Source organism: Pongo pygmaeus, chromosome 2 (genome assembly GCF_028885625.2).
Source record: "Pongo pygmaeus isolate AG05252 chromosome 2, NHGRI_mPonPyg2-v2.0_pri, whole genome shotgun sequence".
NCBI lineage: Eukaryota > Metazoa > Chordata > Mammalia > Primates > Hominidae > Pongo > Pongo pygmaeus.
The window spans coordinates 16,812,222-16,839,992 of NC_085930.1; the positions used below are offsets into that span (position 1 = coordinate 16,812,222).

General features: G+C 35.9%; 1 protein-coding gene across 1 annotated transcript in view; it reads left to right on the forward strand.

Moving 5' to 3' along the window:
* ROBO1 (roundabout guidance receptor 1) overlaps positions 1–27,771 on the forward strand; it is a 1,000,765-nt gene that overhangs the window by 865,411 nt on the left and 107,583 nt on the right. The window contains exons 5-7 of the mRNA XM_063661467.1: positions 14,605–14,725; positions 15,076–15,214; positions 17,953–18,080. Of these exons, the coding sequence (XP_063517537.1) occupies positions 14,605–14,725; positions 15,076–15,214; positions 17,953–18,080 (388 nt within the window). The remainder of the gene's footprint in view (positions 1–14,604; positions 14,726–15,075; positions 15,215–17,952; positions 18,081–27,771) is intronic.

Consider the following 27,771-nt stretch of genomic DNA (forward strand, 5'->3'; position numbering starts at 1 on the left):
AAATGTAAACATACACATTGTTTTTCTTCTGCTGACAATTACATGGACTAATGGCCATTAGGTTGGATGTCCAGATTGGTTAGGCTTAAATATGGGGTGTGCTGGAAGGGGGAACTTCAATGTAATATGCTTAGGGAGGTCCATGGATAGCACCGATTTGTTCTTCCCGCCATTCATTTTGGGGATCTATACGTTTTAAAAATATTGTGAATTTGTAGTTTATGGCGTGAGAAGCAAAGAAAATATAAGCTGTTGTTCTCTATCTCAAAGAAAGCCCTCTATAAAAGCTTTACTTTGGATCTATGTAGAATGAGCTTCAGTGTACTTACCAAATGATCTGGAGCAAGTTTTGATATTCTCAGAGCCTTAATTTTCTAATCCAAAATATAGGAAAATACACCTTGTGAGAATGTTTTTGACATTAAAAATAATGCATGTAACAATGCTATGTATATAGCTTGTGTTGGTATATCACAGTTCTCATTAATTAAAACAATACCAATAATACAGATTGTTGCTTAAATACATTGGCACATTTATTAAATTTATCACAGATTCACTGATGCATTTTTTTGTGTACTTGCAGAAAGAACTGTCAAAGGCAGTTTACACATAGGACATAATTTTTTTCAGATGTTAAGCTTCCACAATTCTTAAGTTCTTTAAAATTTCTGTAGAAACACCAGAGAATTTAAATACATTTGTTATTTTAGTATGGAGTGGTCAGAACTTGAATTTGTCTGCTATAATGCAGTATAAGATAGTGTGCTTTTAACATAAATTTGAAGATACTCAGCATTTTTTTCAGAAGAGATGACTGAAATCATAAGAATTCTATATGTCCAATCTCTTAGATTGTTGACAATTCTGATAGTGTACTTTCTATGTAAGTGCTGTGTTTTTAAATGTTAAAACTAGGAGAAAGTTTTTGCCATCACAGAACATATATTCTATGCAGAAGAAAGGCAGGAAATGTCAGATCAAGCTTTTTTCATTGATTTTACTTTGTTCTTTAATCTTCACACTGACTGATATAACTTCTAGTGGAGTCTTTCCCATCCCTAAATGCTGGAACTCTTAAGAGAGGTTTATATGGAAGCAACCTAGGATGCACAAGATTCAGATTTTTCAGCTCGAAGTTCCAACAGTATAACCTAGAGATAGGTTAGAAGCCATATAAAACACTCATATCCCTTATTATAATTAATACCTTTGTATTACATTTTCTGTTCAGCATGCTTTTGTCTTGGCTATGGAATGGAACCATTTATGACTAAGAAAGAACGTTCCAAATAAATATCCCTCCAAACAGTTTTTACAATACTCTTTACACAGATCATTTTCTCTTTTATTTTGTTTTCACCAATAACTATAGAAATAGAAATGGTCAGGATGAGTTTATTTTTATTTCTTATTTGTCCATGGGTTAATTATTAGTTAATACCTATTGATATTATTATTAGTTAATACCTATTGATATTAGTTAATACCTATTGATATTAGGTATTAGTTAGTACCTATTGATAATTTTGAAGTTTAATGTAACCCACCAGAAAGCTCCTTTTTAAGCGCTAGGTCAGACCTGTCTTTCTAAGATCGTATTTTCTTCCTCACATTGAGGAGTTAGCAGACTTGCTTCCTCTTAGGATGTATGTAGAAATATTTTAATTCATGTTAACATGTGTATTGTTGGAAGATATGGGATTTATTTACGTTCTGAATGTGTTTTCCATATGAAGTGAGGCACAAATTTGCCAAATGAGTGAGCTACATTCTAGCATAATCTCGTGTTCAACAAAGGAGGGTGAAGCAACTGGCCATATGGATATTGAATCTCTTACCCTGGTCTGAGGAGCCCTAACTTCTGATTAATCAATGAAGCTTGTCACTTGCAAGCTCTTCTTTTTCTCCTTTGACTCTTTGGGATTAAAATACTACAGAGTGTTCATGAGTGTTTACTTCAATTTGTAGCTATTTTAGGAATATTTCTTCTTCTGTAGAATCTTAATTAGTAATATTAAATGCCGTTTATATTTTTGAATAAAAAATGCATTTCTGTAAAGTAAAATTGGTCAATCTGTATCAAGGAATCCCTTGCATACCCAAACTTGATTTGACTTTGCCATGGTTGTGAGTCTTCTACAGAATGTAAGTCAATGTAAATTTCAAGGGTAACAAGTTATACGTGATCTCTGGAAAAGGCTTTATCTTAGCAAGCATTTGGTAGTGAGGGAATTTCTCACACTGGACCAAACTCTAGAGCTAAGTGTAAGAACCCACAGAGAGGAGAAGGGATTTACTGTTGGCAAAGTATTTTCAGCTGGTGTACTTGTAATTCAAAAGAGCCAAGAGTTTGTAAATGAGCTTTTCTCCCCTCAAATATTATGAACATTTGTCATCTTTATTTCTAGAGTATAGTCATAATTCCCTTGTAGATTTTTATTTCAGGCTGCCTTAGCAGTGACTGTATGTAAATTCAGAATTAGAGCCAGATGGTTGGAAGAGGTGATAAAAAGCAAACCTGGTTTTGTGGGAAAGTGAAAATTGCCCATAAGACTTTGTTTTTTACCTTTAAAACAGCAGGACACTGTTTCATGAGACCTGTGAAGGAAATAATACATTAACTTTAATAGCTATAAGCTAAATCAATTTTTCATATTAAGGCTGAATGCTACCATGTAATCTACCTAGAATTTTCATAGAGGTAAAAATCAATTAGCTTTCTTACTTTTAGAAGATAGCTAGCAAAGGCTAAAACCATTCTTTATATTGCTTCCTTTTATAGGATTCACTTTGGGGTTCTAGTCTTAATGACTTGGGAACCAGACACCTGGGGAATCTGCTAAAAAGCCTTCACTGTTTCATCTGCTCTCCATTTCATCAGCACTCAGCAGTTATCTGTTCCTGGTTAATACTATAAATTAGAAGGGGCTTTCCTGGCTGATTGCTTTAGGCTACGTACGTCTGTCTAGCCCAGGAAAATGGGTGTCCAGCAGAAAAATGCCATACCCAAGGCTTCATATAGTCTTTGAGCTACACCTAAGCAAGCAAAATTGGTGTGTTTAAAGAGGGCTGTGTTACTTCTTTCTTTCTATTATTACTTATTAAAATTAGGAATCATGAAAAGGATCTCTGGTGATATACATTTGATAGAGAGCAAGATACTAATTTATACTTTCACAAAGAAAATCATCCTGTCCTTTAACTATGTCTCTCTGCAGGGTGGCTCCCACTTACCTGCAATTAGCAATACAGCTCTTCCTGATGTAGTCTATAATCAAATTATCATAGGTGTGCTTCTGCAGCAGCAAACAGCCAACTACCAATTTATAAATTGTTATGAGGAAGAAATGAGAAGTTTAGGAGGAGAAATGGAAATAGCAGAGAAGTGCAGCTGCCAGAGTCCTAGGCGGGGACTCTCCCAGGCCTGTGTTCTCAGCTGGCAGCTCACCAAGCTGTGCAAAGAGCCACGTGTTCCCACTGGGATAATTGCTTTTTCTGCATGAGTCTCTTGTTGCTTCTCTCTGATGATCAAGTGTGTTTAAACTCCTGGCTGAATTCATGTTGGTTTTCAAATGGTATTGTAAAGTGTACCAGGAAACAAATGAAATGGGATCGTGTTCTCTTGTGTGTATGTAGCCCAGGCAAATATGGGACGCCAACGGAGAGATCCTAATTGGCTATTTTTCCTCTCAATTCCGCTCCTAAGAGAGTAGTTGAAAGACCTGAAACAAGTTATGGCTTTTCTCCATGCAATGCTGTCCTTTTTTATGTCACCAGGAATTTTTAGAATGGTCATTTGATTGCTTTCAATTTATCATTCTCATATTTTCTTTACAATGCGTGCATACTTGCCCCGGTGTCCTTTTGTTATACAAAACATTTTTTGTGCAAATCCCAGGAACATTATTTACACTTTGAGTAGGCTGTAAATGATGAAATAGCCTTCACTTGAGAATAGACTAGTGAATAATTTGTAAAATCTAGGTACTTTTTACAGTTTAATTGAAAGCTGACTAATCTGGGTATTTTTTTTTTGTAACCTAGAAGAAAAAACAAAATCTTATGAATATTGGCATACAATCTATTTTCCTTAGTTTCATCCATCTTGGGGTACAGTGCTGTCATTTTGTGTTATGAGTTCATATTGGACTGGTCTTGAGTTAAAGACAAGTTTACCAGACAGCCTGTGAACGCATAGCATGAAACCAGATCATATCTAATCAAGACACTTGAATGAGAAATAATTAAAATAATGCATTTCTCCTTCCTCCTTTTCCTTCTCCTCCTCCTTCCCCTTTCTCTCTCTTTTAGGTCTCTGTAAACCAGAATAAAATAGGAATAGAGGGAGGTAAAAAATTTTGGGAAAATGAAGCAAGAATCAATAGCTTTTACAAAAAATAGAAAGATCAAAAAATCTTTAATAAACTTTGCTAACCAAGACGAACTGTGATTTGGCTGAGGTTTTTAAATCTAAAATAAAATGTTTGCTTTGATATTTAAATATAAAATCTTTTTGTCATAAATACGTAGAATTTTAAAATTATTTTGTGAGATTAGTACAAATAAATATATAAAATATACATTTTTATAGAATATATAAAAACGAATTTCTTGAAATTTGTTCTTACACTTAGAAGTATTGGTCACTAGATCAGTAAATGTAAGTTGCTCTCTATCAATGATTTTTGATGGTGATGGTTTTGAATTGATTTATGAACAATTTACATTTTTATCTGATAGCTAACTACATTAAAATGTAGGTCTTAAAGACAAAATTATTAATGTGTATGTTCAGAAATATAATTTATTAAATCATAGTTAATGAAAACATGAAATTATTTAATAAGAGATGTAGTTTTTGTTGTTGTTGTTGTTGTTGTTGTTTTTGAGACGGAGTCTCGCTCTGTCGCCCGGGCTGGAGTGCGGTGGCGCCATCTTGGCTCCCTGCAAGCTCCGCCTCCCGGGTTCCCGCCATTCTCCTGCCTCAGCCTCCCGAGCAGCTGGGACCACAGGCGCCGCCACCACGGCCGCGTAATTTTTTGTATTTTTAGTAGAGACGGGGTTTCACCGTGTTAGCCGGGATGGTCTCGATCTCCTGACCTCGTGATCCGCCCGCCTCTGGCCTCCCAAAGTGCTGGGATTACAGGCGTGAGCCACCGCGCCGGGCCGGGCTGTAGTTTTTTTAAAGTATTCTTTTTGCACTACCTACCTGGGAATATGACAAAGAAATATTATAAAATAGGAAATACTGTATTTTCTTTTATATTATATAATATCTGAGTTATATGAATTATTTTTACTTGATTATGTATTTTTATGTTACTATGATACTTTTGGGATTGATTATCCAATTCTTTGTCTGTCATTTGTACAAAATAATTATGGTACTAGCAATGTTTTTGCTTAATTAGAATGCAATAAAGCATGATTACTTTTGAAAAATAGGATGGCATGCATTAGAAAATATGAATGCTTTAATCTGAACTGCCTAACATTAAAAGCTGATACTATTCTTGTAGCCAGATTGGAAAGTAATGGGTATTACTTTACCTCCTCCTATTCTCAGCACCCTCCTCAAACAAGTTATTTTTTCTGGATTGTTACTGTTGTTGTTGTTGTTATTGTTGTTAATTTGATGTCACAATTTAAAGAAATAAAAGCCGTTATTGTTGTGAGTCTTCTTCATATGTTTCTGTTGAAAGGAGTCCTTAGGGACCATCTAAAACTGTACTGCAGCTGATTTCACCAAGGGGAATGTCTGGGGGCTATGACTGGCCATCTGGGTTACCTGCATCTCATTGTTGTTCAGAAGCCATGCCAGGCACATCTCTAGTTCACAACAGCTTGCTCTCTATTCTGTAGGTCAAAGATCCAGGCAGAATTGACAGCATTTCTATGAAGAGATATTCTGCTCAAGGAGAGTTAGTGGTGAATTGTTTAAGGATGACACACTGGACTGTAATTCAAAACCTCTCATCTCACTTACTTTGCAAAATAGTATGAAAATGAGTTGGTGGTAAAGAATCAAGTTTTTTTCTGAAAAAGTAATTTCTCAACTCAGGTGCTTTAGACAACTTCATTCTTCATGTGAATCCCACTCGTCAAGCCCTTACTACTGTAAATGAATATTTTCAAGCCTTTAATCTTGTAGAAAATTGTAAAAATTTAGTACTGCATAATTTCTTATTGGTATGATGATGCCTATGTGTGTCTTATCTGTATTAGTTGAAACATATTTCTCTTTTAGCATTATAATCAATATTCTATTATTCATTGTTTTGATGTATTTTTAAATAGTATTTTTAGTAAAGCACAGATTTTGCATGTAAAATATATTAAAGGAAATGAGATAAATTTCATGACAGTTTGGTGGCTAGCAATTTGAAATCATCTTTGAAGCCCTTAATATAATTAACGGTTTTGTTTTTGGTCTGTTGAATTCAAGTCACATTAGGTTAATGTAATTAAAAGCAGAAAAGAATTTGTGTAGCCAAACTAGTTAATTAGCTCCAGTCTGTTTAGTGTGTTAACCTAGAGGTGTATGGATAACATTGTGGGGGTGATGTCTGAAAAAAAAAAAAAATTCCTGTGTAACAGATACTGCAAATCATCTGACTTGCTTTAGGGTAGAAAATGAAGACATCGCAAGGAGTTCATTTTAAGTTCATCTTTATTTCTGATTGTGAGCACTGATTTCAGGATAAGCTGTGTACTCTCGGATAACCCAATCAAAAAACTTACGAATTTATGTTTTAAAAGGGAACTGAACAAAAAAAGTTTACTGAATTTACTTTTTTAAAGGCAGTATATTTCTTTGTGTGCAAAGTTAAATTTTGTTTCTTGTATTCTGGAAATAAGAATACTGATGCTAGTTTTTCCATGCTAACCAGAGACATAAAATGGTTTGCTCCACTCTTGGTAGAAAAGCTACATCTTAAACCTGATTATTCTCTATAATTATTCAGTAAGCAATTCAGTAAAGGAGATGAAGGCAGGATTTCCTACTGCTCACAGAAGTCTTTACCCCTAAGAAAAGTAGTCATTTCTAGTTTTTTACAGGGAAAATTCCTGATATATAAAAATCATATGTATTAAACACATCAAGAATTTTTACATTTTGACGTCTCTAAAACATTTTTTTTAAACCTGAGACTATTACAGAGAAAAATAGAAAGTTTAAATATATTTGAAGCTTTAAAATTCTTTATCTTCTTCTCCTCTCTCCTCTCTGTCTCTTTCCCAAAAAGGATCAAGACCAGTGGGACATTTTTTTGTTTTGCTTTGCTTTCATCAAGTATGTATATGACTAAGGGCCTCTTTAGGCACTGTCTAGAGCTTATGGAAATGTGGGCTTCTAATGTGGTTACTATTGTGGGCTGGTAAGGTATATGGTAATGAGGAAGGAAGACCTCTGCCTTGAATTTTTGACATAGGCTAAATGCCAGCATATTGTCTGAAAGTTTAACATGTTCTGCTTCTCCACTACCCGGATTATGTTAATTGAATAGTGCTCCAGCAGTTCAGTGTTTAACATTGTGTCTGTTCATTACACAAACTAGTTTTTGATAGGTTTACAATTCGACTGTCAAATACAGCCGCAGGAAGAGACCTGCCAAGAAATATTTTAGCTTATTTTAAATAGTGCTGTTTTCACATTTATAGGGTTTTGTTTGTGTTAGACATATTTTTCTTCCCTATGTAGACAGAGAAAATGTTCATTTTTGGCTTACATAGGGGCACCACAGTTTAAAATGTATAAACTCACCCTAAATTTACAATCAGTATTTTTATATGACTCAACATAAAATGTTGATTTCTTTTTGCTTTTTTTGTATGTGTGACGGTGTCTCACTCTGTCGCCCAGGCTAGAGTGTAGTCGCGTGATCTCAGCTCACTGCAACCTCTGCCTCACAGGTTCAAGCAATTCTCCTGCCTCAGCCTCCAGAATAGCTGGGACTACAGGCATGTGCCAGCACACCAGGTTAATTTTTTGTTTGTTTGTTTTAGTAGAGATGGGGTTTCACCATGTTGGCCAGGCTGGTCTCAAACTGTTGACCTCAGGTGATCCGCCCACCTCTGCCTCCCAAAGTGCTGGGATTACAGGCGTGAGCCACTGTGCCCGGCCAAAATGTTGATTGTTACTAGTAGGCACTGCTTGAAAGTAAGTGGGTATGTTATATTCGATCAGGGTCATAGTACTATGTTGTTTTTCTGTTCTTTTGTTTATTGAAATGAACAGCCCACCATGTATTCCATATTTGTGACCATTGAGAGTAGAATTATGGCCTTTTAAGATCCATTTCAATGTAGTCATTGACATAATGCCAAAATTAATTTGAATTCATGGAAATTGAAAACTGTCATTTTTCTTCTGTTTTTGAAGTCCATTTGCCCTACTTTGTGGTTTGTTCTTTCACTTTTACCAGTTTCTGTCTCTATCATCCCTGAGGCATTAAGTGTCTCCCAGGCTTGGTGAGGCTTGTTTATTTTTTCATTTTTTGTATCATCTACTTTGAGGTCTTTAACCATCATTGTCAGTGAGTATATAACAGAATGTTGTATTTTATAATGAAATTGGTTTATTGTTGAGATGGGACATTTATGCGGGAGAGTATACGAATCTGAGAAATCTCAGCAGTTTTTCCTTAAATACAATAAGTATTATTTGTATTATCTAATTGTATCGCTTCCTTCCTTTTGTCATTTGAATCCAGCATTTATTCTTAGTCCAGAGCTGGATCTTTAGAACACAGTTTCTCAATCCCTGCATTATAGACAGTTTGAGTCAGATAATTCCTTGATGTGTATTTCTGGCCTCTACTTATTAGATACCAGTAGCACCGCCCCCCACACACCCTTCAATCCCCCAACCCCACACCAAGTTGTGACAACAAAATATGTCTGCAGACATTGCCAGATATCTCCGGGGAGAGGGAGGGTGATTGCCTCCATTAAGAACCACTGTTTTGGAGGAAATAATAATGATCTATAAAGCCTAAAATTTACTTGTTTCTAAGTCTTATGCTGTGTCAATGCAAATATATATTTTCCTGATGAAACCAGTGGAAGTTGCTTTAGTAATTACAGTCATGCATTGATTAATGACAGCGTTATGTTCTGACAAATGCGTTGTTAGGTGATTTTATTGTGTGTGACCATGATAGAGTTTACTTATATAAACCTACATGGTATAGCCCTTTTACACACCTAGGCTATATGATATAGCCAGTTCCTCCTAGGCCACAAACCTGTACAGTATGCTACTGGATTGAATACTGTAGGCAATTCTAACACAACGGCAAGTTTTTGTGTATCTAAATCTGTCTAAATGTAGAAAAGGTGATGCACTGGGAAACGATCTTACAACAGCCGCAACATCGCTAGGAATTTTTCAGCTCCATTATAATCTTATGGGATCATCATCATATATGAGGTTCATCCTTAACCAAAATGTTATTATGTGACCTGTAATTGTAATATTAATAAAAAGCTACCGGATTTAGCCTAAGAAAGAAATATTGTTTTTGATTAGACAGATCAAAAACAATATTGAATCATTAACTGCATATGTATAATAAATAATTATAATAATAATGTGCAGGCATTTTTCTAAGTGCTTTATATGGTTTATTTCATAATCTTCATAATATCCTTAGAGTTATATATTAATAGGATTCCCATTTTAGAGTTGAAAAGCAGAGATACACAGGAAGTAATATCTTGGCTAAAGTTACACATATATAATAAAAAGTAGTCTGACTCCAGAGCCCATGCTTACTTTGCTTTCCTAAGTATATGTATCTGAAAATTTACCTGGGATTTAGAAATCTTTTTTAAAAACATTGTGTTTTCGTACATATTTTGTTGTCTTTCGGTTTTACCTAGGTGATTTTGGTAAAGAATACCTTGAGTAGAAAAATAAAGGTGCTATTTAGTTGACCTTATTTGGTCATTGATGATTAATATCTCTGCTATTGTTACAAAAGTGCATTTTTCTCATTAAAAATGTTTTGCAAATTTAATATTTTTCAGGCCTTGATTTGTTTTATATTGTTGCATTGATATGAAAGTTTTACATGTATGAACACTGTGTAACCATATGCTTTTAGTCATATTATGTTACTAATGAAAACAGCTTTTCATGATGCTTAATTTATCCACTAACATTTCTTGTAGAAAAATTTGACGGAGTAAACAAACTCCAGCTTTGTTTACTTACAAAGGATAGAGAAAGTAGTTGTAAAATGCCTGGTGGGTTACTTTCAATTTACACAGCCAGTGTGATTTTGTTGTAAAAGATGGCTGTAAAATAAATTTTTATTGAAAAGAAACAGTTTTTCTATCTATATTCACTACCAAACACATGGATATGTGCTCCCAAAGAATAGATCTGATAGATTCAGTTATACAATTTCTTTTCATGATTAAGCCAAGTGTAATATATAATTGGAGCTATAGTAATAGGGTGTATACTACAAATTCCTTCGGCCTTTGTAGCTGTCTTTGAATTTTGGTTTACCTCAGCTATTGTTTCCTCCCATTCATCTCGAAATTGGAATTTTTTCATGTCTGTGAATCTCCTGGCAGTGCCCTCATTACTCTTGTTAACTAAATCCCCCTCCTTCTCCATCTGTATGGATTCTTTCAACATGTAATAGCATTGGGCTGTAATATATAATGTTAATTGGTGGCCCACGTGTGCATAAGCAATTTGATTTAAAACTCTACATTCCCAAGTATTTAAGATTTGTGAAAGTAAATTAGTACTGTATTATACTGAAGCTGTAGAAATAAATCTACGCTGTTGCAAATTATTTATATGTTATTATCCTTTGACTCGCAATTTTTCTGTGTATTTGAATATGTCTTAAAATTGTCCTTAAAGCCTTACATTTTATAGTAGATAAAAAACATTGAACACTTACTCACTTTTAAAACAAAGAGAATGTTAAATTATGTGCTTGTTTCCTCTTATTTTGGTATATCTTTTATGTATCATTGTATAATTCTTTCAGCAATAAACTTGTCTCCTAAATATCCAGAGACTTCAAGGTTAGATTCTGAGGCATAAGAAGAGGCTCGGTGTGCTATCCAAAGTTATAGAACTAATAAAGAAACATCTAGCTACACCTCAGCTCACTTAACTTCCATTTCAGATATTGGATTTTTCATCTTCCTCTTTTCCTGTAATAATTTTGTTTCCTTAGGATTTTTGGAAATGCTTATGCGAGTGTTCGAAAATCAGCACATGAAAGGTTACAAAAGTTCTTAGGAAGATTTTGATAAGATGATACTCAAATTGTTCTGGACCTCAAGAACTCAAGTTTTTTAAACTCAAGTTTATTAAGCAGTAATTAAGATAATGAGGATGTGAGCTGTGCATTTCTTTTCATTTGTACAACTCGTATAGCCAAAGACACATATCTTTTTTTTTTTAATTATACTTTAAGTTCTAGGGTGCATGTGCACAGCGTGCAGGTTTGTTACGTATGTATACATGTGCCGTGTTGGTGTGCTGCACCCATTAACTCATCATTTACGTTAGGTATATCTCCTAATGCTATCCCTCCCCCCGCCCACCCCACAACGGGTCCCGGTGTGTGATGTTCCCCTTCCTTTGTCCAAGTGTTCTCATTGTTCAGTTCCCACCTATGAGTGAGAACATGCGGTGTTTGGTTTTTTGTTCTTGTGATAGTTTGCTGAGAATGATGGTTTCCAGCTTCATCCATGTCCCTACAAAGGACATGAGCTCATCCTTTTTTACGGCTGCATATTATTCCATGGTGTATATGTGCCACATTTTCTTAATCCAGTCTATCATTGATAGACATTTGGATTGGTTCCAAGTCTTTGCTATTGTGAATAGTGCCACAAGAAACATGAGTGTGCATGTGCCTTTATAGCAGCATGATTTATAGTCCTTTGGGTATATACCCAGTAATGGGATGGCTGGGTCAAATGGTATTTCTAGTTCTAGATCCCAGAGGAATCGCCACACTGTCTTCCACAATGGTTGAACTAGTTTACAGTCCCACCAACAGTGTAAAAGTGTTCCTATTTCTCCACATCCCCTCCAGCACCTGTTGTTTCCTGACTTTTTAATGATCACCATTCTAACTGGTGTGAGATGGTATCTCATTGTGGTTTTGATTTGCGTTTCTCTGATGGCCAGTGATGATGAGCATCTTTTCATGTGTCTGTTGACTGCATAAATGCAAAGACACATATCTTACCTAAAGTCTTCACCTTGTTGCCACTTGTGTGACATTGCACAAGTCATTTCCTCCCACAAAATTTTTACTATTTACAAGGCATTGTAACAGGGGCTCCCATGAGGAATTACATATGCTCCTCTGCCTCAGTGTTCATACTAAGGTCAGGGGACTGACATTTGGAAGCATAATTAAAACATATTGTTACAATGGGCATACCAGAGGTATGTGGGAGGAGAGGTTATACTTTTCTGAGCCACTGTTCCCTTTAGTGAAAAGTGAGGTTATTTTAACACTTCCCCAAACAGTCTCACAGCAGGGTTATGATAAAGACAAAAATTTAAATGGCATATTTATATTAAAATGACTTTATGAAACATAAGATCATTAGTAATATAAACCAATAGCCTTAAGTTGGGTATACATTTAAGAATCCCACTTTGATACCTCCCAAGGAAATAATTGCACATATGAGAAAAGATATATACAAAAGAATGCTGATTTCAGTGCTGTTCATTAGCAGGAAGAATGAGATTTCTAAATTACCTAGCACTGATATCTTAAATATCTATCAGTATGGGAATAGTTAGGTAAAATGTGGTAAACCCAAATGTTAGAATTGTATGTAGCCATGGAAATTGATGCTGAGAATCTCTGTAAAATTTCTTGAACATTTAAAATATAAAAATGCCTCATACTTTTGAAAATGCAGCTTATAAAACAGCACATATCAAGTGATTCTACTTTAGGAAAATTGTGTGTATGTATATATGTTTATATGTGTATATGTATATATAAACATATTCACGGTAAATGTATATCTCTGTATATGCATGTGTGTATGTGAGTGTGTATGTATACACACATAATTGAAAGACAAATGTTCAAAAGTACTAACACTAATTAACGTGCATTTTTTGTATGATGTTTTCTTTATATTTCTCTATTTGAAAATTTAAGAATGTATGAAAAAATAAAACAATTTAACATATAACTGTTATAAACCTTATAGAAATATTTTAAATTGGGTAACAGACTAACAATAGTAGTTTACATTCAACAACAGTATTTTGAGTGACGACTGTGTGCAGGCATTGTTCTGGGTATGAGGGATGGAATGATGAATGACGCAGAGAAAAATCCCTGGATGTTAATCTGGAGCAGGCTGATCATTTGTTTATGATGCTACTGAAAAAAAATCAAGTTCTAAACTCACAAAAATTAAAAACTTTGTTAATGTTTTGTTTCCTCTAATATTTAAAGACTTGGCCAGAATACCTAGTTTGGATGCCTGGATTAAAATAAAGTCATTTAGGCATTCAAAACTGTGAGGGGACCTCACCTTTACAAAGTGGTAGTTTCAATGAACTCCATATGTATTATGAAAAAAATGTGCTAGAATGTTTCCCTCCCTTCCTTCCTCCCTCCTTCCCTCCCTTCCTCCCTCTCTCCCTTCCTCCCTCTCTCCCTCCCTTCCTTCCTTCCTTCCTTCTTCCTTTATCTAGTTGGTAACTATGAGGTAAAAAACCTCTATGAATAAACATTCTGGAAATGTTCCCTAATAAAACCTTTCTAAGATCAGGAAGTTGTAGATATTCATGGGTAATTGAACTCAACTCTCATCCAAAAGCGTGTTAAATTAAGGATAGTCCAATCTTAATTCATGTTTAGTTTCAGTCGACTTCTTATACTGTATGTCTGCTTACATTTAAAATTAATTTTTATTCAATTAATTATATGTTCAAGAGTGTACCCAAGCATGTCTTTCCTGATGATTTACTGGGACCTGTACATCCTCTGCCTCTCAAGTCCCCAAAAACCAGCCTGGGTGGCAGCAACATCATGTTTTTAAGGAAATGACAGGTTCTACTATGTTTTCGCAATGAAGATACATTCCTTTAAAGCAACTCTGGCAAATTAAGTTATTAGAGACATTTTAATTAATTCATATAATGCTAGAATACATTTTCTTGAAATCACTTATAGCTAATACATATTTCTATATTAATTATAGTCATGGTATTAAGAATTTTCTTTTTCTCTTTCCTCTTGCTAACTAAATTATTCATGCAATTTTTTATGGTTTTTCACTTAACTAAATAATATGAAATAACCTGGCCGATTGGGCAACAAGTTTCTAGCTATACAGAATATAACTTTCTATGAAATGTAAGTAAGGAGAAACATTTTTGCTTCTTTTATATTGTACCTTTGGCGTCAATTCTCTTTAAGGTTACTACCTAAAAATAGCAAATACTGCACATCAGCTGTTGATGTAATTATGCTTTGATTTATATGCTTAGAAAGCAATCTTCACTTATGAAGACCTCTGTCATGTAAACATAGCTGAAGCAATTTTAATAGTATTCATGTGAAACTTTTTTTTAAGATACGAGGAGGAAAGCTCATGATCACTTACACCCGTAAAAGTGACGCTGGCAAATATGTTTGTGTTGGTACCAATATGGTTGGGGAACGTGAGAGTGAAGTAGCCGAGCTGACTGTCTTAGGTAAGTGTAATTTTATTTAATCTTCTCATTGAAAAATAGATCTCTTATCATTTTGTATCTGTATACAAGGGAGAAAGAAAAATTGTTATGCCAAATATTTTTTAGGGGGTGGGTAGAAAGAGGAGAGAAGAAATCAGAAAAGCAGCTTGAGATAAAATAGCCAAAGATGTGGGAGGAGAACTAAGAGGAAGCACTAAACCTAGGGAGAAGCTTCTAGAATGAGGGGACTCTGTGGAATAATTTCCTCGCTAATATTTTAAATTAAAAATATGCTCTTACTGAACTCCTAAAGTGTTTTTCAGCTGGTTCATTTTAAAATTTTACCTTAAGACGGCTCTTTTTAATTTTAGAGAGACCATCATTTGTGAAGAGACCCAGTAACTTGGCAGTAACTGTGGATGACAGTGCAGAATTTAAATGTGAGGCCCGAGGTGACCCTGTACCGACAGTACGATGGAGGAAAGATGATGGAGAGCTGCCCAAATCCAGGTACACATCAGAGTTTCATGATGTGATTTGTCAACTCAGCATTTCTACGTTTCTCATCACATCATCTCCACATCCGGGCCGTTAGAATAGTCCATTCTAGAATCCTCTATTGGGGCCAGATACAATAATGGAGATAATTAGAAACAGGAGGTTGCCATCCTGCTTTCTCTGAGGCTTTCAGAGAAGAACTGTGCATTCGTGACCCTGGGCTGCAGAGGGAACCCTTGTAAAATGTGATATTCTTTAATATCACAGGTTTCTCTTCTGTTCAACCAGATGACGGTTAATACTAGTTTTTTGGTATGGTAGTAGGCAGGAAAGGGAAGAAAGAGACAGCCTTAAGGACGTATCTATGAGCCAATTAAAAATCAGGCTTCCTTTTCCTCAGCTAAAATATCACCAGAGAATGGTGGAAGAGGTCGGAGTTTCTTGATATCTGTCAAGTCCTTAAATTGGCCAGGAGAAGAGATGCATGAATCAGGGAGCCTTAGGGAATGAGCCAGTAAAATAAACGCTTTTGGGTACTGTCAGTGGGCCATCTTCTCCAGTGTGTTCACTCATTCAGCAAACGTGTTGAGCCTTCTGTCTAGGTGTTGGGATTACAGTAGTGGTTTAGACATAGTTTCTGCTCTCAAGGAGCTCACAAAAGGAAATGTATTGATAGATACAGAATAACAATATCAAGCTGATATGGTTTGGCTCTGTGTCCCCACCCAAATCTTTCAACACCTTGAATCCTGAGATTCACATGTTAAGAGTGGAATCAGTTGGAGATGATTGAATCATAGGGGTGGTTTCCCTCATGCTGTTCTCGTGATAGTGAGTGAGTTCTCATGAGATCTGATGGTTTTATAAGCGTGTGGCATTTCCCCTGCTGGCACTCATTCTCTCTCCTGTCGCCCTGTGAAGAGGTGCCTTCCGCCATGATTGTAAGTTTCCTGAGGTCTCCCCAGCCATGTGGAACTGTGAGTCAATTAAACCTCTTTCCTTTATAAATTACCCAGTGTCGGGTATTTCTTCATAGCAGTGTGAGAACGGACTAATATACAAGCTCTTTTGTCACATAAAGGTAAACCTGTGCCAGCTCAGAGGGGGGAATTTGAATTTGGGAGAGAGTTCTGAAAGAAACATGACACATAAGTAATGTCTTGAAAAATATGTATCAGTCTGATAAGCAAGGAGGAAGAGAAGAATATTCCAGGAAATGGGTTATCACAACATAGACACAAAGCTGAGAAGGAATGTCATCTCCTTTGAGTGGCATAAAGTTTAGCATGGCTAGGGCATAGGATTTATGATGAGAAGTTATGAGATATCAGGTTGAAACTAAGAGGGGCTTTGTGTAATAAAGAATTTCTAATATTATATGCACATTGGTGAGCCAAGAGTGTTAGTATAAATAGGTATACCCTTTAGAAAAATTAATTTTGTTGGCCGGGCCCAGTGGCACACGCCTGTAATCTGAGCACTTTGGGAGGCAGAGGCGGGAGGATCACCTGAGGTCAGGAGTTCGAGACCAGCCTGGCCAACATGGTGAAACCTTGTCTCTACTAAAATACAAAAATTAGCCGGGCATGGTGGCGCACTATAATCCTATAATCCCAGCTGCTCAGGAGGCTGAGGCAGGAGAATTACTTGAGCCTGGGAGGCGATGGTTGCAGTGAGCAGAGATCACACCACTACACTCCAGCCTGAGCAGCAGAGTATGACTCTATCTCCAAAAAAATAATAAGAAGAAAAATTAATTTTGTTAGCACTATAGGTGTTACATTATTCTGGGGAGAGGCTAGTGGCAGGGACACGATTTTTGTGGTTGTCCAGATCAGAGATGTAAACTGTCTGAACTGAGAGGTGAGATAGAGACAGGGCTCGACAGTAAAGAGAAATTTCTAAGACTAAAATGACAAATTGGATGACTTGTTAGATATAGACAGCTGGTGAAAGAAGATGCGTAAATGTGTTAAGAAAAGGAGTTGGTTTATGTTAGGGGAAGAACAGAAAGTTTTATTTAATACATTAAATAATTGGTGCCTATGGGATGTGATGTCTAATTATTAGTTAGAAATCCAAATTTGGAACTTAGATGAATTAGGGATAGGAAATGCTTGTGTGGTAGATCGATATATAAACTATAGCAGATAACTCAGGGAGATCACGTAGAGTAAAAAGAGGACTAAAGTGAAAGTTCAAGGAAAACCTAACATTTAGGGGGAGGGAAGATGAGGCAAGACAAGTGAACTTGAAAATGAAAGTGGGTTCAAATTTCAACTCGGCCACCGAACTAGATGAGGACCAAGGCCAAGTTACTTTACCTCCTATACCTCAGGGTCCTCATCCAAAAAATGGAGGTAAGCCTAGCAGTTATTTCATACCATTGTTATAAAAACTTAGAAGGATAAAATCTATGAAACATTTAAAGTCTGGCAAATGATAAGAATCTAATTAATGGTCACTGTCTTTTGGTTTTAGTGTGAGCACAGGAGCTTGAGGAAATAAATAAATAAATACCAACTTTACCCCAAAATGTTCTTTTAGAAAGTAGTTTAATTTGTTAGTTCACATAATTATAAAAACAAGCTTTTCTTCTGCCAGCTGACTTAGAGGAATACCATGTTTTACTCTTGGTTTTAAACGATCAGAAAAGAATGTAGCCTGTGCTTTGAAGCATTGTGTGTGTAATGATGAGATCTTTCAAGTAGAAAGTCACTTAACTGTGCTTTCTTTTGTTATGTCATTAGATATGAAATCCGAGATGATCATACCTTGAAAATTAGGAAGGTGACGGCTGGTGACATGGGTTCATACACTTGTGTTGCAGAAAATATGGTGGGCAAAGCTGAAGCATCTGCTACTCTGACTGTTCAAGGTAGGCATTGGGGAAGTCTTTGTTTTGGTGGTTTTTGCATACAAAATATAATGGTGATAATTGAAGAAAATATTATGTATAGGGCTATGTTACGTATAGACTTTAAGTACTGCTCTAAATAATGTATTTCAAACCTATTTAAAGAACACATATTGTTTTGCCTATGGGAGCTCTGTGTTACCGGAAATTGAATTAAATGTTGAAAATTATGTTCAAAATTGAATTAAATGTTCAAGATAGTTCAAAAACTATCTTGGTCAAGTAGAGGCGAAGAATGTGCTTTAAACTCCAGGTCTTCAATCATAGAGCCCTTCTAATCTTTTAATTAAATGACAGCTATTGCTGTCTTGGAGGAAACTTTGTCTTTGGAGGAAAACAAGTCTTTCATTGCTTCAAGATCATCCACTTTCAAGGGCCTGTACAATTTGTAACAGAAAAAGAAGATTCTATTACTCTTTAGAATGTAGGATTCATTGAGTAGGGACTTGGCAATTGTTTTCTGTGCACAGAGTGCCTGCATCATAACAAACACTCAATAAATATCAGTTGATTGAATGAATTGCACTTGTACTTTGCTAATTTTGATACAGATTTATTATTTAGTATCATATGAGCCCAAGTGGATACCGTGTTCTATGGCTACCAGGTCTTTGAAAGTCAAAGTCACGTCTAAAGCTGATAGGAGGAAATGGATCTGTCACCTCTTTTCCATCCATAATCCAGAAGTTTTTCATTCTCATAATCCCATTTTGTTTTTCTCTGTGATGTCATTCTGATTATTTCTCACTATATCTCATTTGAGAACCTTCCTCTATTTTTTTTCTTTTTAAGTGGCAAGTTGTTTATTGTGGAATTTCAGAGGCAATGACTGTTAAAAAACATTTTATTGGTTGGAAAAAAAATTCCTGTTTTGACAGTATATATAGTAAATGGAAGTTCTGGCCATAAACCATTTAGCTTGTTTTGGGGTCTAACATTAGCAACACTTGATGCTGTCATCTTTTCTGAACACTGTCTCTTCTAAGACTACTTAGAAAAAAAAGGTGGCTTTTGAGGGAGCATTTCTACTGTGGGCTTTGTACAAAAGAGGCTTGTGGGCTTTTTACACTAGAAAAAAAAGAGTAAAGACTATTTCCTTCCTGTCTCTAAAGCCATTATGTCCCACTTTGGGGTTTTTAGCTCAATCTCATAAAAACAAAAGGAAAAAAAGAAAGATCAAGAGCAAACATTGAGTTTCTAAGGCAAAGACTACTCTTTAATCTAAGTTAGACTTGAACTCCAAGTAAGGCTAAAACTAAGAAAAGAAAACCTCTTCACATTTACAGAAAGCATAAATATAAGAGGTGTCAAATCCAAGTTCAAAAGCCCTCCAGAAGGAGTGAAAATAGCCAGGATGAATACAAGACATGAAAAGATGTGTCCATCTCCAGGCAATTGTGATAAGGAGGTTGACTGTCTATTACATTAGTCGGTGAAATGTGTTTCACTTTGTGTTTTAAAGTACTTTACCTTGGTAGCCTGATGCTTTTATAACTAACAGCTATTCTGCTGTGTATACAGTAGATATTGAAATCAAAATAGAGTTTCTTCCTGCAATGTTAAATTCAGTTACAAAATTCATTCAGCCTTAAGTTTTCCGTATGGAAATCTTGCTCTCTAAGCCTGGATTTCAATGGAAATTGGCATTAATGATCAAATCCAGAAACTACTTGAATTTAGAAGTTCTCATTTCAACTGCGTTGTGTTTTCTATAAATGTTTAAAAGATCTTTGTATAGTTCAGGATATATTATTCAATATTAAAATAAAATATGCCTATTAACATCACTGTTAAAACATCTGTAACATGCTGGAATAATAAACACAGTATGTTAAAGAAAGTAACATGATTCCCAACTGCAAAAGATAAATAAGAAAAAAACATTCAAAGGAAACCTGAGAAGATATGCCTTTTTTCGTCTTTTGAGATTGAACGTAGAAAAACACCAGATACTACAAAGGAAACTAATCAGAATTGAAGTCGTTTGGTAGCAGGAAATAATTACAGTTAAAAAAATTTGGTAGTGTAATTGTATTATTAAAAAACTTTCTGTGTTTTGTGTGTAGCTCACTTTTAAAAGGCAGTGTTGGAGTCACTATGAGCTTAAACATAATCTTTCTCTCCCTCACATCTCATACAATGAGTATTTAATTTGGATCATTGATGTTAAGGCAATAAATCCCAGTGATGCAGGTAGAAATTGTGGGAATAAATTACCTTACATAAGGGTGGCCATTTGATTTTCACCCCCAGCACAGATGTAGTTAATTCCAGCATTAAAAAGAACCCTGATTTGAGAATTCTTTTCTTTTTTTTTTGCCAAGGTCTTCTTGTAATCCCAAATTCTGCTGTTTTCTAGACTATATGTCTTTAAAGATTCCTCTCTTGACTCTAGGGGTTTCCGTGGCTTTTCTGCTTGTGTACTCTTCATGCTTCTTTCGTGGTACTGGACTTCTAGTAGGCACTTGATCTAATAAATTTGAAATGTGAATATGCATTTCAGACTTCTGCGTGAATGGTAGAAACAGCACAGGGGGCCAGGTGCAGTGGCTCACGCCTGTAATCCCAGAACTATGGGAGGCCGAGGTGGTCAGATCACCTGAGGTAAGGAGTTCGAGACCGGCCTGGCTAACATGGTGAAACCCCGTTTCTACAAAAAATACAAAAAAATTAGCTGGGCATGGTGGCTTGCGGCTGTAATCTCAGCTACTCTGGAGGCTGAGGCAGGAGAATCGCTTGAACCTGCGAGACAGAGGTTGCAGCAAGCTGAGATTGCACCATTGCACTCTAGCTTGGGCAACAAAATGAAGCTCTGCCTCAAAAAAAAAAAAAAAAGAAAGAAAGAAATAGCACAGGGACATCCTAGGGAAAACTCAAGCAGCTTCTGGTGGCTTTGATTCTGAGTGCCAACAGTAGGCTCCATTTGATCAAATTTGAAGAGATTGGCATTTATGAATGATGCTGCCTTATGACCCGTGTTTGAAAGAGCACAGTAATTGTCTAACTGTCTGTATCTCATAACGTCATGTTGTATACTTTAAATATATACAATGAAATGTATTTTTTAAAAAGAATGGAGGTGAAAAGGGAACAGAGTAAAATCTAGGGCTAGACACTGTTTCTTAAACTTACCAGAGGTTACTTGTTAAGTATACAGATTATCAAGCGTGGCCTATAGAAAATCCAATTTAGGAGATCTAGGTTGGAGCACATAAATTTATTTTTATTTTTAAACAAGCAACTTCACAAACCTCAGGAATGAGGAGTTACTTGATGAACTGACAGAAAGAATAGAAGACTTTTTTTCAAATGTCTTTATAATTTGAGACTTAGAAAGGTAGAAGAAGTGTGTTAAAGATAATGGTGTAGCTAAGAGAATGGACATTGGAATCAGATAGAATTTAGGTGAATCATGATTCTGTCATTTACTACTATGTAACCTAGAAGAGTTTACATAAATTTCATGAAACTCAGTTGACCCATATGTGAAATGGACACAATAATACCAGTCTTTGTATAAGGATATTTAACATATTATCTGTTATACAGTAAATATTTTGTAAATAAACAGCATTATACTTACGAGTGTTATTATTGATAGCTTTATTGCTTAATTTCAATAATTATTATTTGGCAAGAAAAATAGTAGCTCTGGATAATTCTAGATCAGTGGCTCTTCTATTGTAAATGAAAAATCTGAAGTACTAATATTGTCATGACAATTTATTATGTAACAAATTATTAAAGACATTTCTCAAATATAAAGCATTACATTTTCATTTTTTAAAACCTTTATTGGGAGGTTGAGGCAGGAGGAATGCTTGTGGCCAGGAGTTCATGGCTCCATCTCTAAAAAAATAATTTTAAAATCAATCGTACATGTTGGTGTGCACCTATAGTCCCAGCGACGTGGGAGGCTGAGGCAGGAGAACGGCTTAAGTCCAAGAGTGGGAAGTTGCAGTGAGCTGCGAACCCCGCCTTGCACTCCAACCTGGGTGACAGATTGAGACCCTGCCTCTAAAAATAAAATAAAAATAAAAATCCTTATGGGCTATTATAGTAAATGTGTTGGATTTTGCTGGCGCCAGTGAAGCTAGTCCTAGATATGTATTGAAGTTTTGGAAAATAAGTAGATAAATTATTGAAATTTATGACCATTTTGGAAGAAAAATTAATCAAAAAGATTGCATTACCTGTGCATTGGAGTGTTATTGTCATGGAAGAACATTCAGCCCAGGGTGTTTTGTCACAATGTCCATTCCATTATCTCTAAGAGTGACTGTTTTCTAATTTTTTAGATTCTCAGTGCCTCTGTTTCTCTCTGTAAAATAGTGGTGCTTTCTCACAATTCATACAGAGACTAGTAAGATTATCCATGAGCAAATATCCTCAAACACTTCTTTATCTCCTTAATGATCATTCCAAAACATGGATGAAATATGAGGTTGCACCCTGTTAATAGAAGGTAATTGCACCACTAAAACCTGTATCACATTTGGTGTAACATTCGTGGGATTACTTGTCCCTGGCCAGTGGAATGCCAAAGTTGAATTAAAATATTGAATCAAATAAGATATTGATTACTTAATAATGCAGGTTTTATTGTACTTAGGAAAGAGGCAGACAGTAATAAAATTTTGGTTATATTACGAAGTTTGGGCTAAAAATATATTTTTCCTGGGCTCTGTAAATATTTGGGCAATAAAAAGAATATCCTGATTCCTTTAACTTGCAAATTGGTATACATGGTATACCAATATTGGTATATTATTGAAACTAATTCTCAGAATGAGACCCAAAGGCTCAGCAGTAATGACCTATTGAAGGATAATTACTGTTCATTATATGACGAATACAAAATAGTGAAACAATGCTGTTTGGGGTAATTACAACAGAAAAGTGTTTCTGCTTAACTTTGAGTCAGCCAGAAAATTCAGTAAACCTGAACTTCACATTACATCATTTTCTAAACTAAGCAAAGGTTCGTTACCTATAAATGTTAACCATCAGTGTTGTTACATTTATACTTAGTGTTTGTCTGCATCCCTGTTTCCTCTCTATGTGTATAATATCTACATACCTTTCTTTCAAGAAATCTTTTTGTGAACCTAAAATACACAAACAAAATCAAGCATCTTTTTAAAGACATATCACCTCTGTTTGGTTTATTACATTGTTATTTTTGAACTGTAGCATCTCAATTTGACGAGTGTCAGGATAGCTGGCTCTGTCTTGGTAGGAATGAATTATTCACTGAAGTGGTGTTTTGTGTTGCATAATGGCTCCATCTTTTAAGACAAAAAGATATATACTACAGTATTTATCACAATTTTATAGGTTGTGACATACCTATAAAAGGTAAAATCTAACAAGAACAACATAGATGGCATAGAGGCACCCTGCCACGTTTTTAAACAGCATGTCATTGAAACTGCTAAAATGTATGCCTCCCCTTGGTATTCAAGAATGGTTGCAGGTTTGTTTTATATTATTTTGCTATCTTAATGTAAATCCATTACGTATTTATTAGATGCTTACCAGGTGGGCCTTCAGGTTCTTAGAATCAGATGATGGTCAAATTAAATTACTATTTTTATTTTTAAACTAAAATGATTAATTTAAAAAGAAAAGCGAATGCTTTTTCTTTGTTTGAAGTAGACTTTAGGAAAAGCGTGGTGAGTACAGCTTCAAAATACTTAAAAATGGAAAAAAATTCTATTTTTTCTATTATTAATAACAAACCCTATAAAATTTATAAATTATTTACTTTCAATGGCAATCATCTTGGTGGCTTTTTAAATTATTCCATTTTTGAGGAGTGCTATTCCAAAAGAAAGATAGGTGATAAAGCCACATGGTTTAAAGTTTGAGTTTCTCCTGTTTCTGAGTTTGTCCTCAGCCTCTAAGATTTCTTGTGATTCCTTGCTTCAATGATACTCATTGCTTAAACAGGGCAAACTAGATGGCATTATTAATCTTTCCACTCCTTTTGTAACTTCACAGATAAAGCAGCTCTTCTTACTGTCACAATTTCATTTCCAAAGTAAATTTGTGACTCTCTATCACCAGAGTGATCATGTTCCCATCGCTGTGTCCCATCAGTCACAGGAAACCGAACCGAAAACGGCCTGAACACAGACTTCCGTACACCAACCATTTCCCGAGCCATCACCTTTTATCTCCCTGAGTTGAAATATAAGAAAATCCAATCCCATTTGTGTTTGTCTCTCTCACAACAGGAACTAAAAGACACTTAGTCTTCTCATTTCTCTTGAGGCCTGAGTGCAGGGCCAGCCAGTCACAGGAAGCAGTACGTTTAGATCTCAATTCACACCCCACTATACTCCTCTCCAGGCTTCTCACAGGATGGGTCAATTTTTGAAGCTCTGTTCAAAGAAAAGGCAGGTGCCAAACATTGCCAAACCAGATGATGCTCTGTTATCAGATGAACGGGATTTCTGTGAAATCCCAGCTCTTCTCTCATAAGAGCTTGTCCATTTTTCTTCTTTTGATGTGAAGTCACTCTAGTCTCTCAACTTTATCAGCTTTTTTTAACTATAAAATACAGTATCATGAATTATGTGGCTATTTCTTTAAATTTATTGTTGACATACAATAGGAATGTTAAAACATCAAAAGAATGTGCATTCTATTCTATTCTGTAGAATTGTTATTTTGTCTGATGCTTCCCCTAAGTATTAATGCCAACTGTGCAGTGAAGGAGCATAACACTTTCTCGTTAGGACTGATCAGCCAGTGACAGCTTCTGGGAGTCTGAGCCTTCACGTATGAGATTGACATGCAGCAAGGGAGACACAAAGACAGAAAAAAGGACCCGTGCTGTCTTTTGCCTGACTTAATTGCTACTAATGGGATGTTTCCTAGAGCCTCTTTCCTTGCTGCTAGTAAACTACATGCTTCAAAAAAGAAACTTTGCTGAAATATCTAGGACACCGCAGTTTATGATTGACCCCTATTTACTGTCCCAATGAACTCAGAGTTGAAGAGTAATTATAACTTTCAGTAAAACAAGAAGCAGCTGTCAGAGGTTTGTCTGAGCCTTTAAGTTTCTACTAACTCAGTCTGTAAGCATTACTTCGCAGAATATAATAGTGAAGAAGTGAAAATAAGAGCAGACCAGACATCAGAAGCTGAATTCCCGAATATTCTTTATTTCGCTTGTTGGCAATGCAGCCTGCAGACACACAGCCAGTCGACAGCTTTACTCTATCCTTCATGCTCCCATTTTCCCGTATCTTACTCTTAATCGGTCATCACAAAATCCTACTTATTTTGCCTTTTACCTATTTCTCAACTCTCTCACCACCTCCCTTACCTTCTTATCATTGCTCCATTTTAGGCCTTTATCATCTCTCCGGGAAACTATTAACTTCTAACCAGGTTTCTTGCCTCCACCTTGTCTCATAGAATCTATTCTTCACACAACAGATTAATCTGCCTACAAAAGCTGGGTACGATGGCTCACGCCTATAATCCCAGCACTTTGGGAGGCCAAAATAGGAGGGTCACTTGAGCCCAGGAGTTCGAGACCAGCCTAAGCAACACAGTATGACGCAGTGTTAAAAAAATTTTTTTTAATAATTTTAAAAAAGATTTTTAAGAAGATTATCTACCTAAAACACAGTTCTAATTATATTAATTCCTTCCATAAATGATTTCCATGGTTCCCATCTCTCCAGGGTAAGATCCAAAATACTTTTGATGATGCTAACCTCCTTTCTTGCTACTCACTTCAGTATAATATGCTATCTTCCTGTATTTTTTTCGTGTATACACCACCACGTAGCTTATCTCTGGGCTTTATGTTATGTTGGCTCCTTGGTCTAAAATGCCCCAGCCCCACCTGCCCCATCTTCTACTTGCTAGTTACTCCTATTCTTGAACTTGATTCACATAAGCATCCTCCAGCAAGCTTTTCAGACACTCCCCATCCGAGTGAGAGTTAGGTATTTCCCATTCACCTACCCAGTAGCAGGATGCTACTACTGCCCTTAATGGGATTTCAACGTCTGAACTTCTTGACTGTGAGTTCCTTAGGCACACACTTTGCTGACTTTGCTTTGTTAGTCTCATTGTTTACTGCAGTCTCAGAGACATCATTTTAGTTAGGGTCCTCCAGAGAAACACACTCAATAGCATATAGAGATAATAAGAAGAGATTTATTGTAAGTATTGGGATGGGGGGTCAAGAATTCCCACCATCTGCCATCTACAAGGTGAAGAACCAGCAAAACAGGTGGTGTAATTCAATCTAAGAGCAAAATTCTAACATTGGGGGAGCAGGAGAAGATGTGTGTCCTAGCTCCAGAAGAGACAGCACATTTGCCTTTTTTCTACCTGGACCCTCAACGGATTGGATGACGCCAGCCCACGTTGGTGAAGGCATGTCTTCTTTGCTCAGTTAACAGTATCAAATGCTAATCTCTTCCAGAAACACCGTCACAGACACTCCCAGAAATAACATGTTGCCCATTGTCTGGATATCCCCTAACCCACTCAAATGGACACATAAAATTAACCATCACAGAAACCTTGATGTTCTTGTAACATTTTCTGTGTGAGTGAATTAAGTGCTTATCCTGATACACACCAGTTGTTGAATCCTAGACAAATTGCCTAACTTCTCTGAGATTCAGCGTTCTCATCTGTTGAAAAATAAGTGTACGTGTAATACAAATATCCATCAGCTAATAGGAAAATCAACTAATGAATAAAATAGTTGAATTCCCAAGAAAGTGGGTTGTGGATTATGGGGTGCTTACGCAAATACAATTGTTGTTACTGTTTCTATGATTGTTTTTCTCAGCTTCTTCCAAAACAAAATTAAAAATTCATCAGGTCCCTGTTAATTGTTATTTTGTCCATAGAGATTTGACATTTTTTATAGCTGATTAATGTGAAGTTTGGTTATTATTTTACTTTAACATAATTACTATCCCTCCCTGCTATGTTCAATGCTGCTAAATTTCCTGATAGAACGAATAACATTGAATCTCATCACTGCCTGTTCCATGTAGTCCATATAATGGAACAATTGAATTAACTGAATATAAACAAATTTAGATATACTGTACTCAGAAATAACTCCAATATAATTTAATCTGGAAAAAAATGGATCAGAAGGCATAATCCACAAAAAGAAATGTGCATTTAATCATCTTCTAACATGTGAATTAGCAACTTTGAAAATAATCAAGATACGTGCCAATCTTAATGTAACATACTATGTGAATGTATGACTACTTTTTTTTGAGACAGGGTCTCATTATGTCACGCAGGTTAGAGTGCAGTGGCACAATCATGGCTCACTGCAGCGTTGACCTCCTGGGCTGAAGCGATCCTCTCCCTTCAGCCTCCCAAGTAGCTGGGACTACAGAAGCGTGCCACCATGCCTGCCTGCCTAATTTCTTTTCTTTCCCTTTTTTTTTTTTTTTTTTGGAGAGATGTCTCACTATGTTGTCCAGACTCGTGTGTGTGTGTGTGTATGTGTGCGTGTGTGTGTGTGTTTAATGAACCATTAGATAAGTATTTCAGATTGTAAAATTAAAATTTAGGTAAAAGTGAAACAATATAGCTTACTGTAGACTTTATTGCCAGTAGGGGATAAACTTTTAAAAACTTGCATTCAGAA